This window comes from Gadus chalcogrammus, chromosome 19, assembly GCF_026213295.1.
Source record: "Gadus chalcogrammus isolate NIFS_2021 chromosome 19, NIFS_Gcha_1.0, whole genome shotgun sequence".
NCBI lineage: Eukaryota > Metazoa > Chordata > Actinopteri > Gadiformes > Gadidae > Gadus > Gadus chalcogrammus.
The window spans coordinates 1,748,889-1,768,005 of NC_079430.1; the positions used below are offsets into that span (position 1 = coordinate 1,748,889).

The 19,117-nt window shown below is 45.3% G+C and overlaps 1 protein-coding gene across 1 annotated transcript; it reads left to right on the forward strand.

Annotated features, from left to right (window-relative positions):
* Positions 1–6,678: 6,678 nt before the first annotated feature.
* On the forward strand, positions 6,679–11,781 carry dusp4 (dual specificity phosphatase 4). The gene is made up of 4 exons (XM_056578469.1): positions 6,679–7,303; positions 8,051–8,178; positions 10,500–10,719; positions 11,012–11,781. Exons 1-4 carry the CDS (start codon positions 6,895–6,897, stop codon positions 11,407–11,409), a joined length of 1,155 nt encoding a protein of 384 aa, XP_056434444.1. The 5' UTR covers positions 6,679–6,894; the 3' UTR covers positions 11,410–11,781.
* The last annotated feature ends 7,336 nt before the right edge of the window (positions 11,782–19,117 follow it).

Here is a 19,117-nt window from a genome sequence, read left to right on the forward strand (position 1 = left end):
AACTGTAAAGAAATGAGCCAGGCTATTCAAATGGCCTTGTGAAAATATGAAATACGATTTCAAGTTTTAGAAAAACATGTTGAATGCAGCGTTAAGACATAGAGGGTAGTGTGTTGAAACACATAAATGTCGTAGAATTCGGCAACTAGCACGCACACACACACACACACACACACACACACACACACACACACACACACACACACACACACACACACACACACACACACACGCACACACACACACACACACACACACACACACATAATGGCACACTTGCTTACACGTACTGAAACTTACTATGGCATTGTGCGCACACACACAAACACACTCTCTAACAGATGCACACACACACACACACACACACACACACACACACACACACACACACACACACACACACACACACACACACACACACACACACACAAACACAGGAAATCCAATCACTTAAAAGTGACAGTGTCAGTTAACAAGGATACTCTGCTTCCTCCTCTTAACCACACACATCTTCCTCCACCCACACAAACAAACACACACATGCACACATCTTCCACCGCACACACACACAGACACATTTTCTACTACACACACAAAGACACACACAGTACACATTATACACCTACTACCACCCATACACCCACACAAACACACCCACGTACACACGGACACATCTTCTGCTACACACACAGGCACACAAACAATTGTTGAAACTCAAAAAACACACACACACACACAAGCACACACATGCACCAATGACGAATTACATGGGCAATGGGCAAAGTGGGTACCTGTCCAGGGCCCTTGCCAATGGGGGGGGCCTTGATATATTTATAGGCCTATATATATATTCAAATTCAAAAAGCCAAGACTGTTTTTGAATACATCACATTTAAAAAAAAAAAAATGAACCGTGACGTCAATGTCGTAGTGCTTGGTCAATGGTCAATTTCACAGTGAAAATTGAAAAACGTGTGCTAAGCGGGTCGGCATAGAGTAAACAAAAGAAAGAAAAAGACACTATAGATACTGCCCTGGTACAACAAATACCGTCCATCTCAACATTTTTTAACTCGTTAATTTGTTAAAGGAAGTCATTCGGTGCTTTTAAAGGCACCCAGTGCAACTTTATGTAAACATTCAATGAAAAATAAACATTCAATTTCTAGCCTTTTTTACACTTAGTAAGTTTCAATAACTCCATACCATTACATATCGACATTCAAGGAGCAAAGATGAGACGTCGCTGTGTGGTGAGAACTGATAGAAAATCGTAAACAACAACAATCGCCGGTGGGGAGAAGCCATTTTTCCATTGACTGGAAAGCTGCTTTATTTATTGTAGGTTACAAAAAATAAAGAAAATGGCGGCATTGTTGTTGTTATCGATTTTCTATCAGTTCTCACCACACAACGACGTCTCATCTTTGCTGCTTGAATGTCGGTATGTAATGGTATGGAGTTATTGAAACTTACTACGTGTAAAAAAGACTAGAAATTGAATATTTATTTTTAAGCCTCGAAAGTTGCACTGGGTGCCTTTAAAGTCATGATATTAACCTGACAGATTCCATGTTCTGCTGTTAGGACGAGCGGCTGGCACTATGCATGCCCGCAGCCGCGGGGTTAGATAATCTCTCTCTCTCTCTCTCTCTCTCTCTCTCTCTCTCTCTCTCTCTCTCTCTCTCTCTCTCTCTCTCTCTCTCTCTCTCTCTCTCTCTCTCTCTCTCTCTCTCTCTCTCTCTCTCTCTCTCTCGTTCTCTCTCTCTCACTCTCCTGGCTGCGCGCTGCATTATAATGTGTGTGATTGTGGAATGCATGAGTTATAATATGCAACCCAATTCGGTGTGCTAGTGCATGGACCTTAAAACCCTCACACACACGCACACACAAACAACTTCCCCACATACTCCACCCCAATGCTCAAAACACACACACATACACACACACACACACACACACACACACACACACACACACACACACACACGCACACGCACACGCACACACACACACACACACACACACACACACACACACACACACACACGATTTTAAATGAAACACAATCTCACTCTCTGAGATACACACACACACACACACCTCACACTGCGTGTCTTCATTTAATTTGATTGCATTCATTATTTTCCCATCCTATTAAGCAGCTCCCTCCGGTAGTATTAGCAGGGAGCGTACATCGTTAAGGACTGCTCATGTAATTACCCGTCATTACAATAGAATGCTCCTCTCCTTTCATGTCCCTCAAGCCCCCTTTTTAATGTCAACCAGTTAAATGGCAAAATTAGATAAATGTAGAGACAATCTCAATGAAAACAGTTAAAGGATTATTCCAAAGGTAAATCCCAAGACTGTACACCTGTCTAGATAAATCTTGAAAGATAAAAAAGGTTATGACACTGCATTGACCCCGCCTATAGGTCTGGTTCCATACACAAATGTCAATAACCTGTAGGGGGAGAGGGGTCCCCCTCGATGGATCTAATTTCACTTCAAGTCACTTTGGATAAAAGCGTTGGCAAGGGCTCATTGGTCAAGTTGAGTCTATTGCTGCCTATAGCCCTGCATCACAGCTCCAGGCTCGAACGGCTTCAAGGCCACATCCTCCCACCCCTCCTTACCTACCTGAAGGACGGACTGAGACAAGGACCCCCAGAGAAGGAGCCCAGAGGAAGGATCATGGCCCCTAGGGACCACTAGGAGGGCGGGAGGGGCCGCTGTCTTTAGGAGGAGCCGGGGATCGAACCCTGTAGCTGCAATCACATTCACACACAAACACACACACACAAATGCATGCACACATACACAAACGCACACACACACACACACACACACGCAATCACACAAACACACACACACACCACACAATCACACACACACAGAGAGACACACACACACACACACACACACACACACACACACACACACACACACACACACACACACACACAGAGACACACACACAGATGTCTGAGTACATGTCAGACGGATTTGAATGCTCCCACCATGACATTAAGCTCTGCTTTGACTATTCAAAACACACATTTGAATATAAGGGGAATATTAGTGTGTATGTGAGAATGAGGGAGAAATACAAATTTGCAGAGAAAAAACAATGCTCCACCCAGATAGAAAAGGAGCGTGTATTTCACTTTAAATCCTCCTGTCTCAGAAGGAGCCTTGATCTCGAGACTGTGTTCATCTCAAACAGAAGGATCTGAGCATGGCCTCATTGACTGGACCAGCAATAGGAATAATAAGGACATTTGTCAGTTCTCAAAGACGTAACTAAATAAGAACTTGAATAGAGTCAAAGAGCAACAATTCTAATCTATTGAAACATTTAAAAGTTTGATAAAGGGGACAGGAAGTATAGACGTTAAAAGTAGAGGTTTACAAAGTTAAAGTTAGGAAAGTATTTCATATAAGTATATTGACTATGACTGCTATATGAAACAATGCTAAATAAATTAATGAATCAAATAATGAAGTGGATATGGACTTGTTCCCAACCAGGTGGGGGGGTAACAAATCCACTCCCCCTCCGTCCCTCCCTCTCCTTCCCCCTCCCTCCTTCCCTCCCTCTCTCCCTCCCTCTCCTTCCCCCTCCCTCCCACCCTCTCCTTCCCCCTCCCTGATCCCTCCCTCTCTTTCCCTACCTCTCCCTCCCTTCCTCTCCCTCCCCTTCCCCCCATCCCTCCCTCTCCTTCCCCTCCTCCCATCCCTCCCCCTCCTTTTCCTTTCCTCCTTCCTCTCTGCCTCTCATTCCCCACTTTGTATATCAGTCTTTCGCTCCTCTATCTACCCTCCCTCCAACGCTGCACAAAATGAAACAAACATGCACATACACTAGTCTTCTGTCACACATACAGGCACACACACACACACACACACTCAAACACATGTGCACGGTGAATGAATGACACTCACTCATTGAGGAAGATGCAGTGCACTCAGTGATGGCTTAACCCGTGGATTATGAGCTTAGAGAGCGAGACAGATTTAGAGCCTGCACACACATGCATGCACGCACACACACACGCACACACACACACACACACATACACACACACACACACACACACACACACACACACACGCATACACACACCTGCTATTTTCTGTGTTTGGTTGATGAAGAGCAGGAAGGGGAAAAGACAGAATGAGGTGAAATGTGAAGTGAGTGATGAGTGAGGAACAGAGGAGAGAAGCTGATGTTTTTTCTACCAAGGATTACGAATGCAAAGTGAGCATCTTTTAACGCACGTTTTATTTTGCATATCTTCTTTGTGTATGCACATGGTGGTTAGACGAGAAGGAGGAATGGAGTAAACAAGGCAGAGTGATAAGGAGAGAGCAAGCGATGGAGAGAGAGAGAAAGATAGAGGGTGTGAGAGAGAGAGAGAGAGAGAGAGAGAGAGAGAGAGAGAGAGAGAGAGAGAGAGAGAGAGAGAGAGAGAGAGATTGTGAGAGAGAGAGAGGAAGAGAGAGTGAGAGTGTGAGTGTGAGTGTGAGTGTGAGGGTGAGAGAGAGAGAGAGAGAGAGAGAGAGAGAGAGAGAGAGAGAGAGAGAGAGAGAGAGAGAGAGAGAGAGAGAGAGAGGGAGTATCTGTGGTCCCCTTGTCTATTGATGAGGGATTGCACGAGAGAGGAGAGGGAGGAGGGGTCACGACATCAGCCAGTTGCCACCAATCACCTCCCAGCTGTAGGCTACAGTCGCAGGTCCCGCCCTCTCTCTCTCGTCACCAGGGCAGCAGCTCCATTCATCTTCGTAGCAATGGGTGTGCCGTGGGTGTGGTGGCGGTGATATCTCCTCCACGTTGATACCATGATACATACATGCTTGTGCTTAGGAACATCAAATGAGAGATAATGAAAAATGTATAGCTGGACAGCTTAATATTTAGCGCGCACACATGTTTAGCTAAATATAAGCCGCGCTGTGAGTGTGGCGGGGGACGTCCCTGACCCCATCAGTGAGGTCAACATCAGGCATCATCACACACACTCACGCTTCTATCAGAGCGGTTAAAGTCCAAACTCTGGGCCAGAGGCTGAACAAACAGAGCGGTTGAGGCAGAGCGTGGCCGTCAGCCCAGAGACCGTCTGTCTGTCTCTCTGTCTGTCTGTCTGGACCAGGTCAGAGACCTGCGGTCTGTCTGTCTGTCTGTCTGTCTGTCTGTCTGTCTGTCTGTTTGTCGGGACCGGGGTCAGAGACCTGCTGTCTGTCTGTCTGTCTGTCTGTCTGTCTGTCTGTCTGTCTGTCTGTCTGTCTGTCTGTCTGTCTGTCTGTCTGTCTGTCTGTCTGTCTGTCTGTCTGTCTGCAACAGGTCTGAGACCTGCTGTCTGTCTGTCTGGACCGGGTCAGAGACCTGCTGTCTGTCCTTCTGGACCTGGTCAGAGACCTGCTGTCTGTCTGTCTGTCTGTCTGTCTGTCTGTCTGTCTGTCTGTCTGTCTGTCTGTCTGTCTGTCTGTCTGTCTGTCTGTCTGTCTGTCTGTCTGTCTGTCTGCAACAGGTCTGAGACCTGCTGTCTGTCTGTCTGGTCTGGCCCTGCTCTGGTCTTCATCTTGATGTTACTCTGATATGATCCTGCCACTCCAAACCCCTCCCACCAGCCATCGCCTCATCTGGAGACATTCAAAGAGGATTCATACTTTAGGTTGGCAATATTTTCTACAAAGGAGCCTCTTAATTCTCCCCAGTCCCCCTGTGCTAACGTAGCCCTGGAGGGGAACCCCTGACCGGTGGTAGGTAGCTGATCAACAGTTAGCCTGTCAATAGTTGGCTTATTGCAGGTTAGCCTCCATCTAGGAGACCAGCTGACCAGTGGACAGCTGACCAGCTGACCAAGTGGGCGGTCTCTTCTTTGGGTCTGCAGTCTCCTTCTCCTAACCTAAATTAACGTTTCCGTATTCATAAAGATGAGATCGTCATGCAAATACCCCAGCGCACACCTTTATGGTAGAGAATGCAAATGCACAGGCATACACATACACACACACACACACACACACACACACACACACACACACACACACACACACACACACACACACACACACACACACACACACACACACACACACAGACAGACAGACAGACAGACAGACAGACAGACAGACAGACAGACAGACAGACAGACAGACAGACAGACAGACAGACAGACAGACAGACAGACAGACAGACAGACAGACACACACACACACACACACAGATACACACACACACACACACACACACACACACACACACACACACACACACACACACACACACACACACACACACACACACACACACACACAGGAACAATTACTGGAGAAATACCCCAGCCATAATATTTCATATAATTATATTCTAAATCATATTATGCGTAACTGTAAATACAGATCCTAGGGAACTTTGAAAGATTAATGATCATTTATTCGTTTAATAATCACATTATATGTCACTATACTGCCTGTATAGTGGATGTCCATATATGGGAAATTAATTCTCAACTAGCCTCATGGATACTAGCATACACAAATCGCTTCACTGATCTTCCACTTTTTATGAATGAACGACAATAACGGAGAAGGACGCAGCGGAGAGAAAGGGTGTGCTCTGCGCCTATTGGCTGATCTAGAGTGACGTCACCTCCGCTGTGACGCGTTGCACCAGCTTCTTTTTTCATAACCAGGAGCTCGCGGTGTCAGAGAGCCTCTAATCACAGAGAAACCCGCAGCGGTCACCTCCTCGGCAGCGATAAACACAACCAACTTAACGGACTCGCAGGTAATATCGTTCGATGCGCCCCGTTTCATCTCAACGCAAAACGCAAATCGGCGCAAAAAAACAACGAAGGAATATTTAACAACCCCAACACGGCCGCTATGGGGGACCATCAAACGAACGCGACCACGACGTCCACGACGGAGGACCTGTGCGAGATGGAATGCAGCGTGCTCAAGCGGCTGCTGAAGGACGACGGCGACAAGTGTATGCTGCTCGACTGCCGCTCATTCCTCGCGTTCAGCGCGGGCCACGTCCGCGGCGCCGTCAACGCGCGCTGCAACAGCATCGTGCGGCGTCGCGCGAAGGGCGCGGCGCTCAGCCTGGAGCGCATCCTGGCCGGGGATGAGGAGGCGCGGGCCCGGCTCACCGCGGGGCTGTATTCCGCGGTGGTGCTGTACGACGAGCGCAGCGCGGACGCCGAGTCGGTGCGGGAGGACAGCACGCTGACGCTCGTGCTGAACGGGCTGTGCACGGACGCCCGCGGGACGAACGTGTTCTTGCTCAAAGGTAAATAAAACCACCGTGTGCCTAATTTATTATCAAGTTATAATATGTGTTGCATTTGAGGGGATTATTGGTGGGTATTTTCTAGATATGTGTTCAAGTCTACATCGGTGGTTGCTTATGCAGTAGGCCTATTTGCGTGCAGAATATGTGCCATGTGTAAATGCTTGCATACATGCGTACATGCATGCATACATACAGACATGCATGCATGCATGCATGCATACATACATACATACATACATACATACATACATACACACATACACACATACACACATACACAACATTTCAGTTGTAGGATACGCGCAATGCTTGCCGAGCCAATGAGGTAATGGTAGTGCGTGAGTGAGCCGATCGATCACACACGCGGCCGCGTGAGTCGAGGCGCATTCTTGTGCGTCCCGATGACGCACGCGCCTTTGGACACGAGAAGGTGTTTATTATCAAGGGTAAAAATCACAAATCTTTAGAAACTGATCAGTGATCTAAAGAATCTGATCTATCTGAAGCGATTAGATGAACAGTACAACAACAGTTACATTTATGGAGGAACATAACAGAAAGGGAAGGGTTTGCAGTCTGCAGCCTGCGTATTGATGTTGACCAGTTCTTCTGTTCATACTGTATGTAAACCACCTCCCTTAAACGGGCCAACAAGGGAAGAATAAAGCTTTTAATTGTATAAAGTGCATGATGTGTCTATGTAAGTAATTAAGGCATTGATGGTAACACGTCGTGTCTCTCCAGGCGGCTACGACCGGTTCTTCAGCGAGTACCCGGAGTACTGCCTGAAGACCAAGGCTCTACCGCCCCTCAGCAGCCAGTCCAGCCTGGACTCGTCCTGTTCGTCCTGCGGAACACCTCACCACGACCAGGTATATACACACACACTCACACTAAAACTCACACTCACACTCACACTCATACTCGTACTCATACTCATACTCATACTCACATGCACACACACTCACATGCACACTTTGCTCACAAAATGGATGCAACGTTGATCAGGTACACACACACACAGGCCTGGTGTCAGGCTTGTTTTTGTGCCAGCCCATTATGTCCATAATCACATGGGCTAGGGTTTCTGGCCATGTTCCAGTGTATGAATAAATAACTAGCTTAATCCGGAGTGATTCTAAAGTGTAACGACCTCTGCGTAGAAGTGAAGCACGGGCCATCGACCCCACGATGACAACATTTGGTCCAGCCCGGACCACTTAGTGCTATCGATCACTTCCTGGCCGGCCGGCCGGGCCGCCACTGGTCAGTGATCAATAAGGTCCACTCCCGGGACGGCTGGCCAGAGGTCCGGTACACGGCCGCATAATCCATGGTGCTTTAGTGGATAGACAGAGTATCATGTGATAGTTATCATGCCTGCTTTAGAGGAGGAGGAGACAACAGCCTTTAGCAAAATATAGAACTTTAAATATAAACCAATCATTGCTATAATTATCTTATTAAATTACAATTATCTTCCTACGCTTCTTTTATTATATACGAAAATTATGTTCTAATTCCAATAATGATCATATATTAAATCCCAATCGCACTTTCCATCCTAAACCGATAGGGCTGTAACATCACACCAACTCACGATTCGGTTTCTATCACGATTTTTGACCAATGATTCGATTCATCCAACGATTTTTTTTAACACTTATATAACAATTAACTTTATGTAACATTTAATAACCAATAATTTGTAACAGTGAACAGATTTGAACAGAAAGAATACTATTAAAGTAGGCCTATAGCAAAATGAATAAATAAATAACCAAAGATTGCAGTTGGAGGATGCTTGCAGGTAGGCAAAAACCCTCAACTAGTTTTGTGGTTTAGGGTTACGTATTTGAATATATTAATGTCAAATAAATTATAGTAATTTGAATAGTTTGGTAGCACTAACGTAGCGTTCCCGCTAGAAAAAACGGTTCTGGTTAAAGTGACCTGCATAGGTTTTGTTTTAAAAAATATCCTATTATCGCTTCTTATTAGGCGATGTAGCTTAAATAATGACATAATCAGGCCGTATAGAATGCAACATGTTTAAAAGCCTAACTTTCAAATAGATGGGGAAAAAACATGAACGTCTGATTCGCAATAACGAGGCATAGTGTTATGAGTGGCGTATGTGTGTGCGCTAGAATGGCAGCGTGTGTGTGTGTGTGTGTCAGTCCAGTGAAGAAACGAACGAGTCCGGTTGTGTATAAGAATAAAGTACCCAGCCTGTCAATAATCGGTGGCAGGCTGGCAGCTTCATATAAGCCGACCAACTGCCGGTCAAGCACACAAAACACTAGAGACAGGGATCACACAGGCTATTTATTCGCGCTTGGCCCACTCTGGATAAATGTCATTCATATCGCATGTGAGGACTTTGCAGGCTGTGGAGAAATGCAATCCCACGTAGACACGGAGCGCTGTCATCACAGCGAGGGCATCTCGTCGCAGACTATTATTTAAACAGATTATTAGCTAATTTCAACTGGACAATTTGACCGGAGAGACACAATTTTGTCAGACATTTATTTTTCAAATACGGGACAACGGAAACCCTGGCACTAACAGCTCATATCACATGGCTGGATCTTGACTGGAAGTATAATGGGAGTTAGCAAGGGCGTGTCCCGCTTCTGCATTCTCACACCGCGAGACAGGTTTGTGGCTTTGAGTGTCGCGATTTTGGTTTCGATACGCATATCGTTACAGCCCTATAAACCGATCATCTGAGCTGTTATGAATCCCTATATTCATATATACTATAAATCTATATTCACAGGGATTCATAGAAGAATATGAAGTTGAGTGTAGACATTTTGTAACATTTTTCACATTCTGCAAACCCCTTCTTCTATAAAATATTGTTTCAATAGTGTTAGGACTGCAAGAGAAGCATTACTTTAGTAATGAGATGTAGACGTAGAATCCACAGGGCTCTCCTCTCAGACCACATATGAAAACACAAGAATCAATAATCCATATTAACTATATTTACTGGCCGTTGGTCGGAGTTGCTTTGAATACCCCAACATGCACCGCGACTAGGAAAGGTGACTAATGTGTGTGTGTGTGTGTGTGTGTGTGTGTGTGTGTGTGTGTGTGTGTGTGTGTGTGTGTGTGTGTGTGTGTGTGTGTGTGTGTGTGTGTGTGTGTGTGTGTGTGTGTGTGTGTGTGTGTGTGTGTCCAGGGGGGCCCGGTGGAGATTCTCCCCTTCCTGTACCTGGGCAGCGCGCTGCACGCGTCCCGGCGCGACGTCCTGAACACGGTGGGCATCTCGGCGCTGCTCAACGTGTCCTCGGACTGCCCCAACCACTTCGAGGGGGACTACCAATACAAGAGCATCCCAGTGGAGGACAACCACAAGGAGGACATCAGCTCCTGGTTCCTGGAGGCCATCGAGTTCATAGGTATGGCCTTTACATTTTGTGTGGGGAAGAACTGAGAATGCAAGAACCTTTGAGTAGTGGCAGTTGTTGCACCCGTTTGCATGATGAACCTCGCTAGGTTAAGTCAGTTGTGGTCATCACCCGTTTGTCCTCCCAATAGCTCCTCGCTCCAGGTCCCGGTTGTGATTCTGTGTCTTGACAGATTGGTTCCCTCACTAAGCAGATACCAGTAGCTCTTCTACACCCCCACCCAGTACTGCTGGTGTACCTATAACTTTACTGATAGCCCTGATCCTTTACCTCCCCCCCTCAGACTCGGTGCGGGACTCAAGCGGGCGTGTGCTGGTCCACTGCCAGGCAGGCATCTCCCGCTCGGCCACCATCTGCCTGGCCTACCTGATGAAGAGGAAGAGGGTGCGTCTGGACGAGGCCTTCGAGTTCGTACGCCGGCGCCGCAGCATCATCTCCCCCAACTTCAGCTTCATGGGCCAGCTGCTGCAGTTCGAGTCCCAGGTGCTCGCCACCTCCTGCGCCGCCGCCGCCGCCGCCAGCCCCCTACTGGGGCCCAAGTCAGCCTCCTCACTGGGGCTGGGTGGCTCCAGGCCGGCCACGCCCACCTCGCCCTTCATCTTCAGCTTTCCCGTGTCGGTGGTGGTGAACCCCGGCTACCTGCACCACGGCGGCCCCCTCACCACGTCGCCCGGCTACTGAGGGGCCGCCCGGACCCCGCCTCCCCCTGAGGGGAGGGACCGAGTCATGGCTAGGCCGTCATTGGCCAGTCTGATCAGTCAATCCCGTGGACGGATGGCGCTTGGCGCTCCAGTGGGGGGCAGGTGAACTGGTGGCGGTGGGAGAACTGGTGACGGACTGAAAGAGACCTTGATACGAGGCGGTGGCCAGCGATGGTCCGGTACCGTCTGCTCCCGTCCACCGGGGATCGGTTCAAATGGAGCAGGAACGGGTTGAGCTTATTTTTTACCGTGAAAACCAGTTTAAAGACACTGAACTCACTGCAGATACAAAGCACTCTCTCTCAAGACACACATACACACATTCACCAGGAGCAAGTGAATGAACTCAGTATCAACGGGGGGTGGGGGGGACTGTGGTCCCGGGGGGCGTTGCTATGGTGACGGCAGGTTCTCAAAAGACAGGAGATGGACACAGGAAGGAAGGAGTGCTTCTGATTCTCTCGCTCTCTTCTGTGGGGAGTCTCTCTTCTGTGGGGGTCTTTGGGAGAGAGAAGGGGGGAGACGGAGAGAGACGGAGAGAGACGGAGAGCAGGAGTCTTCCGTGACAGGTGCTGTGCTGGCTGAGCTTCCTGTCTTTCTATCCCCTTCCCCCCTCTCCCCCTCCCTCTTTATCTCTCTCTCTCTCGCCCACGCACAACCTCCTGTCCTAATCCTTTCATCTCCCTCCCTCTGTCTATTCCTCCCCTACTTCTGTCCTTCTCTCTCATCTCCTCTTCTCATCTAATTCACCCCTCCTTCCTCCCACCTCACCTCACTCCACTCGCTCCTGTCTCAACCCCCCTCAGCCTCACTCTCTCCTGTTTCACCCCGCCGTAGAGCGGTGTTTGTAGGGGTTAACAGAGACAGCCAAATAAAAGGTGCCCCTGGTGGCTAGGCTGGGAAACCCCTCTCTGCTTTGCCTTAGATGAACAGCGTTAGAAAACAAACACACCCGATACACACAGATATTCCTATACATACATACATTTACCGACGTGAAAAGGAAGGAGCACTAGGGTGGCTCCAGGTGGCTGCAGTGTACGGTACTCTCTGTTCTGTGTCTCTGCGGTACTAGAGGTAGATGGTGTTCAGCCTACTTGGTTCAGCCGGGTGCAGACCGTCGGTTGTGATGTTTGAGGGACCATGGTTGAGACGCTTGGGGACATTCTGTGCCTTGTTCTCCCAGCGTTTTACACGTCACTGTTGATACTTTGGTCTCTACCAGACTGAACCAGGGATGTCTCTCCCCCCGATATAGCCGGAAAACCTTTCAGCATTTCGGCATCGCAATACCACACACACACACACACACACACACACACACACACACACACACACACACACACACACACACACACACACACACACACACACCAATAACACTGTCTTCTATGTGGATAAGGTTTTAATCCCATTCTGCTTATGTCAAATCGTCCTCATTGGTAACTCTACGATGTTCTGAAGACACAAAGACCTTTACCGTCTGTATTTTCGGTTTCCTACATTGACAAATTGAAAAAAAAAATTGAAGAAATATGGATTTCAAAACGACAGAAATGTCGAAAGAGGTTAATTATGAGAATCAAGATCTTCCGTGACTCAGGTTTTCATTGTCTCCAGGCTGTAACAACATAAGGCTGCTTCTTATATACTCAAGAGAAAAAACATAGAAAGGGTCCCCAGCAGAAGCAGTCTGCAAAAGCAATTTTCTGAATGTGTGAAAATAAGTCTGTTATTTTGCATAAAGCACTTGAATAATTTTTGGGGTGAATTTAAAATGCTTGTGTTTGATGGTACATAATTCGGTTTTCCTAAATGGTTATTAATTCAAGTGCTTTTGTATTTATTTCTCTATTGAATACGATTGTAATGTAAAATATACAAATAATAATTGTGAAACAAGCAATTTCTACCGTCATAGGCTTCTGAAAACACTGCATTACACTGTTGAAGCTTGTAAGCTTTATCTACTTACAAAGAAAAACTGCTTAGGCATTTATGATGACCAAAAGCACATAGATATTAACTGCCTAGAATATCAAGGACCAAAATTCTCCGTTTATACTTTTCAAGCATAAATGCAAAACTTATGAAAAATAACAGATGGCTACAATACCTTGTTTAATGCATGATAACACAATGTACAGATTTATTCTGCTTTGAATGGTCTGGGTGGGAAATAACAGACTAGACCTCCAAAAAGCACAACATCTTTAAACACACACACACACACTGACAATTCATTTTAGTTTAATGAAGTTTGTTGGTGCCTCTCTCTGTAGCACTTTGTTAGTGATGCAATACTCTTATTTATTATTTATGAATCATTTGCACATTGGGGTGATAGACTTTTGTTCAACTTGGGTTCTGTCCTGATTGAGGGGAAGAGAGAGACACATTCCTTTAAAAATTGCAATACTATTTTCTAAAGATTGTGCCCCGTATGTCCCTGAGTTGTCTCAACGCTCTCTGTCTATCTGTCACTGTGGGTGAAATCGATTTTCCACTTCTTGGACGTTTGTATAAAGATTTCCTCCAATTTCACCGTGGAATGCATAATTCATGCCTCTATTTATTACTAAATTTCCTTTGTTGAATAAAACAATATTCTTAATATACTCTGTAGCCTCTCTTTTAATTATGCTATAGGCCTACAAATTGACGGACGCGATGAGTATAAATGACATGCCAACACGACACAATAATTAGACTTCAACTGCCATAACAATGATACCATCAAAACAAACACTATTAGAAATATTGTAAGATGTAATTTCATGATTTATTAAGTGGGTAATTCACTTAACATGAGTTGGAATAAGAATTTGGATGATCAGACCTGTTTTGAAATAGTATGACTTGAAATAAGTAACTTTAAGTGGCCGTTTCTCAACACACACCTGTTTATAATGAGCCAGCACAGAAAGGTTAACGTTGCGTGGCAGATTTTAAAAGCCCACACTTGAAATCCCAGTGGATTATAGTCAGACTACTGTTTTTATTAATATAGTATGAAAAAGAAAGTTAACTTAAAAAACGTATGGTTAACTTAAAGATATATAGTTATGTTTATAGCTATACATGTATGCATCTCAATATTAATTGCTATTTGAATGTCAAATACAGTGAATGTGTTCATGATTTAAAATGCAATATCTAGGGTAAATATCTAATTATATTATAAATACATCGAGGACGCTTTGGGATGTTATTTATGAAACCCCTCCTCCTTCCTGCTCTGCATAAAGATATTACATGTTGTAGTGACATGATCTAGTGGACAGAAGGTGACAGCGTTAAACACTGCGAATAAAACTGACAAAAGTTACTAGTTTTAGGCAGACTTCATCTATATATTTAAATATTGTGGCAACCCGGTACGGTGAGCGAACCACCTCCTCCCAAACAGGACACAACTTTGAGAGGAAAAAGCCAAAAAGGCATGTTTAATCCTTAACAAAACAAAGTCTCTGAAAACACCAAATAATGAAAAACCTGGGAGGAATCAACGGTCCCGTCAGTCGTGGGTGGAATCCCGTCACCCACGAGGACCGGTCTCTCCGTAAGGAGCCACATGGCTGGAAGAGCCCCGAATGAGTGGAGAAGCAGGCTATTTAAAGGCACCCAGTGCAACTTTCGAGGCTTAAAAATAAACATTCAATTTCTAGTCTTTTTTACACGTAGTAAGTTTCAATAACTCCATACCATTACATACCGACATTCAAGCAGCAAAGTTGAGACGTCGTTGTGTGGTGAGAACTGATGGAAAATCGATAACAACAACAATGCCGCCATTTTCTTTATTTTTTGTAACCTACAATAAATAAAGCAGGCTTCCAGTCAATGGAAAAATGGCTTCTCCCCACCGGCGATTGTTGTTGTTTATGATTTTCTATCAGTTCTCACCGCACAACGAAGTCTCATCTTTGCTCCTTGAATGTCGATATGTAATGGTATGGAGTTATTGAAACTTACTACGTGTAAAAAAGACTAGAAATTGAATGTTTATTTTTCATTGAATGTTTACATAAAGTTGCACTGGGTGCCTTTAAGCCCTGCTTCTCCACCTGTTCCACAGGTGTTCTCCATGTCCTTAATTGGCCCGGGCCGGGTTGCCACAATATATATATATATATGAACTCTGTGAAGAAATCTGTTGAGTCCTTCATACATTCTATATAGAATTTTCTGTTGACATTACCACATGAAACCAGTTGACTGTTTACTGTCAACGTAAGCAAAGAAGGCCTAAAGGGGTCGGCAACTAAGTTTGGCTTCGGGCGAATTTTTTGGTAGGCCAGAACATTATCAAAGGCTAGTTCAAGGAATTGATTGATGAAAGTGCATCTGGATCTGCGACGCAGGCCTGACAGCTGGCTTATATGCCAGCCTATTGCCTCTATTGCCTACCAAGCACTAGATGACTCTTAAAAGACGTATATAAACAAGTGTATACCCTAATCACATAAATTGCATGCCTGATCACGTTAACGGCAAACGCGATTGTGATCTTTGCATTACAAAATAAAAATGAGTTATTTCATAATGTAGCCGAGCGGGGGACATCCCGTTGGTATTTGAATGACTTTATTTGCTCATCTCGTCCCCCAATAACTCTAAGTCCTAACCCTAAATATGAAGATAAAGTGAAAAAGTTGTGCACCTGCCAGCCTGGCTCTCCAGCGGAGTCTGCCAGGTAAAAGGGTCCGTAGAAAGGGTCTCATTGTATGCAAAGGCCACGTGTAAAGCCGCTCCTCCTTTCCTGTCAGCATATTTGGCACCTTATTCCGCGCGTAAACATGGGGGGCGCCATATTGGTTCAGTTTTGTGTTCTATCTTCCGGTTGAGCAACTCTGTCCGTTATCATTGGCACAATACATTAGCAATTTTAGTCAAGATGACCAGCATTATTTGTTCCATGCGGGGCTGCCATAACAACTGGAATAAAAGACGGGTGCCCTTGCAACAATACTGTGTTGTACACAGGAAAACCAGGGCAGAATGTTGTGGGGCAACCTTCAATCTTCATCCTCCGCCATCCAGCGATGAGGACCGGCGTATGTGGCTAAAGGCGCTAAATTTGAAGAACCCTCCGAAAAAACCCTACTCTGTTCTTTTCATTTTGTGGATGGCAGACCATCAGACCAACACCCATAAAACCGGCTTTATCCGACGACCTGAAAGAAGGATGCAGAATCTCTACATCCCATGGATAAACTGTTGATGACCCTGATGGTGCTCCGGCTGAACCTATTGCAGGACGACATTGCAGAGAGGTTCAGAGTGTCTCAGTCTGTAGGATAATCTCTCAGTGGCTGGACTTCATGGAGGAGAAGATGAGGTGCTATGTTCCATGGCGGCCCAGGGAGGCGATCCAGGCAACAATGCCACAGAGCTTCAAGGAACATTATCCATTAACCACATAACGTAATCGACTGTTCTGAGACCCCTCTTCAGAAGGCTCACAATCTGGACTCAAGAGGCGAGTCTTGCAGTCATTACTATGGACATAATACAATCAAGTTCCTCATAGCTGTTGCACCATGTCGTTTGATTATGTTAATCTCTCAAGCATATGGTGGGAGATGCAGTGACAAGTTCATCACAGCCAACTCAGGGTTTCTGGAGTATCTGCTTCCTGGTGATAAGGTGATGGCTGACCGAGGAGTTGTTATCCAAGATCTTCTGTTAGAATGTAAAGTCAAGCTCGTCCTGCCAGCTTTCACCAGAAGAGGCCTCCCTTGTCCGAAGAAGACACCACCAACACGAGGCGCATAGCCAACGTCCGAGCACCAATGAGAGGGTAATGCGCCGCCTGAAGAACTACAGAATAGTCTCTCAAACAGTGCCCATTAACCTTGCCCCAAAATTTGACAAGATTCTGAGAGTCTGTGCAGGTCGATGTAATCTTCGTGGGGACATTATACCAGAAGATGAGGGATAAGATGTTCATTCAGTTATAAGTTAAATCAGTTGTAATGGTTACATGGTTAAAATGTTGTTTCTCTTGTTGTTTATATTGTTCATTTTTACAAATCTATAACAAACTTCAACTGATATCTGTATTTTTTATACACAAACATGATGTCTTTGTTGGAGAGGGACAATAAACTAAATATTTGGGGCATTTTCTAAATCCTTTAATGATTGAGTTAATGCTTTGACATAATACTAAAAACGAATTACATTAAAAGCAATAGCCAATAATATGTACAAATAGTTAAAATATGTACAAGTAGTTAAGTAGTATAAAGTAATCATTTGCATAACTGCATATAACGTTCACAGAGCAAAAGGCGACCTTCAATATACTTGTCTGAAACAAAAGGAAGCATGTCTCTGAAATAGAATGCTCTTAGTCTAGTCAGTCTTTGCACAGAAAGACATCATATGGGATGTGAAGCATTACCTGTTTTGAATGAGACAAAATCAGTAACTTGCATGCCTTTGTGCAGAAGAAGCTAATTTGTACTTGCATGTAGAAGCCGCGGGTAATCATTAAAAATATCCCCATATGACACTTGAGGCCACCAACACATGTCATCCAACCACTCTGTGGAGTTCATTAACCTCGGGTGGCGAAGTACAATCCCTCCATCCAAACTTTTGACATGTTCTATGTCTCTACCCACGTTAGCCTCTCCATCTTAATTCGCCGGGTATTTCAATGTAGCTATCTAGCTGTAGCTAGCCGACCGGAAGTTTCAACACAAAGCGGAAGACAATAACATTTAAAAAGGGGCGTGGCGGAATAAGGTGAGTGGCGAAGTCACGCCCCTTCCGGTAGAGCCCATGGGACCTCGAAAAATATGAAGGCGCTAAATTTGAAGAACCCTCCGAAAAAACCCTACTCTGTTCTTTTCATTTTGTGGACGGCAGACCATCAGACCAACACCCATAAAACCGGCTTTATCCGACGACCTGAGAGAAGGATGCAGAATCTCTACATCCCATGGATAAACTGTTGATGACCCTGACGGTGCTCCGGCTGAACCTATTGCAGGACGACATTGCAGAGAGGTTCAGAGTGTCTCAGTCTGTAGGATAATCTCTCAGTGGCTGGACTTCATGGAGGAGAAGATGAGGTGCTATGTTCCATGGCTGCCCAGGGAGGCGATCCAGGCAACAATGCCACAGAGCTTCAAGGAACATTATCCATTAACCACATAACGTAATCGACTGTTCTGAGACCCCTCTTCAGAAGGCTCACAATCTGGACTCAAGAGGCGAGTCTTGCAGTCATTACTATGGACATAATACAATCAAGTTCCTCATAGCTGTTGCACCATGTCGTTTGATTATGTTAATCTCTCAAGCATATGGTGCGTGGCGGAATAAGGTGAGTGGCGAAGTCACGCCCCTTCCGGTAGAGCCCATGGGACCTCGAAAAATATGAATGGGTTTCAAGAGAATGTAATTATTTTCTGGTCCCAGTCTTTATATGCCCTGGATTACACATATGTTGTTTGTGGATTTAAATGAGAATTTTTCATGTCAAGAGTTTGACCGTTTATTGTGCAATTGTTCAGTTAAAGGCTGTAGAGAAAACACAATGAGAAAGACTACATGTCTCGTATGTGCCGTCACAACATTATCAAACTTCTTCACGAAAATGTTTAGTTTTCTTTGGATGAAAAATTATAATTTAAATCCACAAACAACATATGTGTAATCCAGGGCATATAAAG

Coding starts and splice junctions, on each gene's coding strand:
- dusp4 (XM_056578469.1), top strand. CDS start 6,895: ATGGGGGACCATCAAACGAACGCGACCACGACGTCCACGACGGAGGAC. Junction 7,304..8,050: donor GAACGTGTTCTTGCTCAAAG/GTAAATAAAACC, acceptor GTGTCTCTCCAG/GCGGCTACGACCGGTTCTTC. Junction 10,720..11,011: donor GGAGGCCATCGAGTTCATAG/GTATGGCCTTTA, acceptor TCCCCCCCTCAG/ACTCGGTGCGGGACTCAAGC.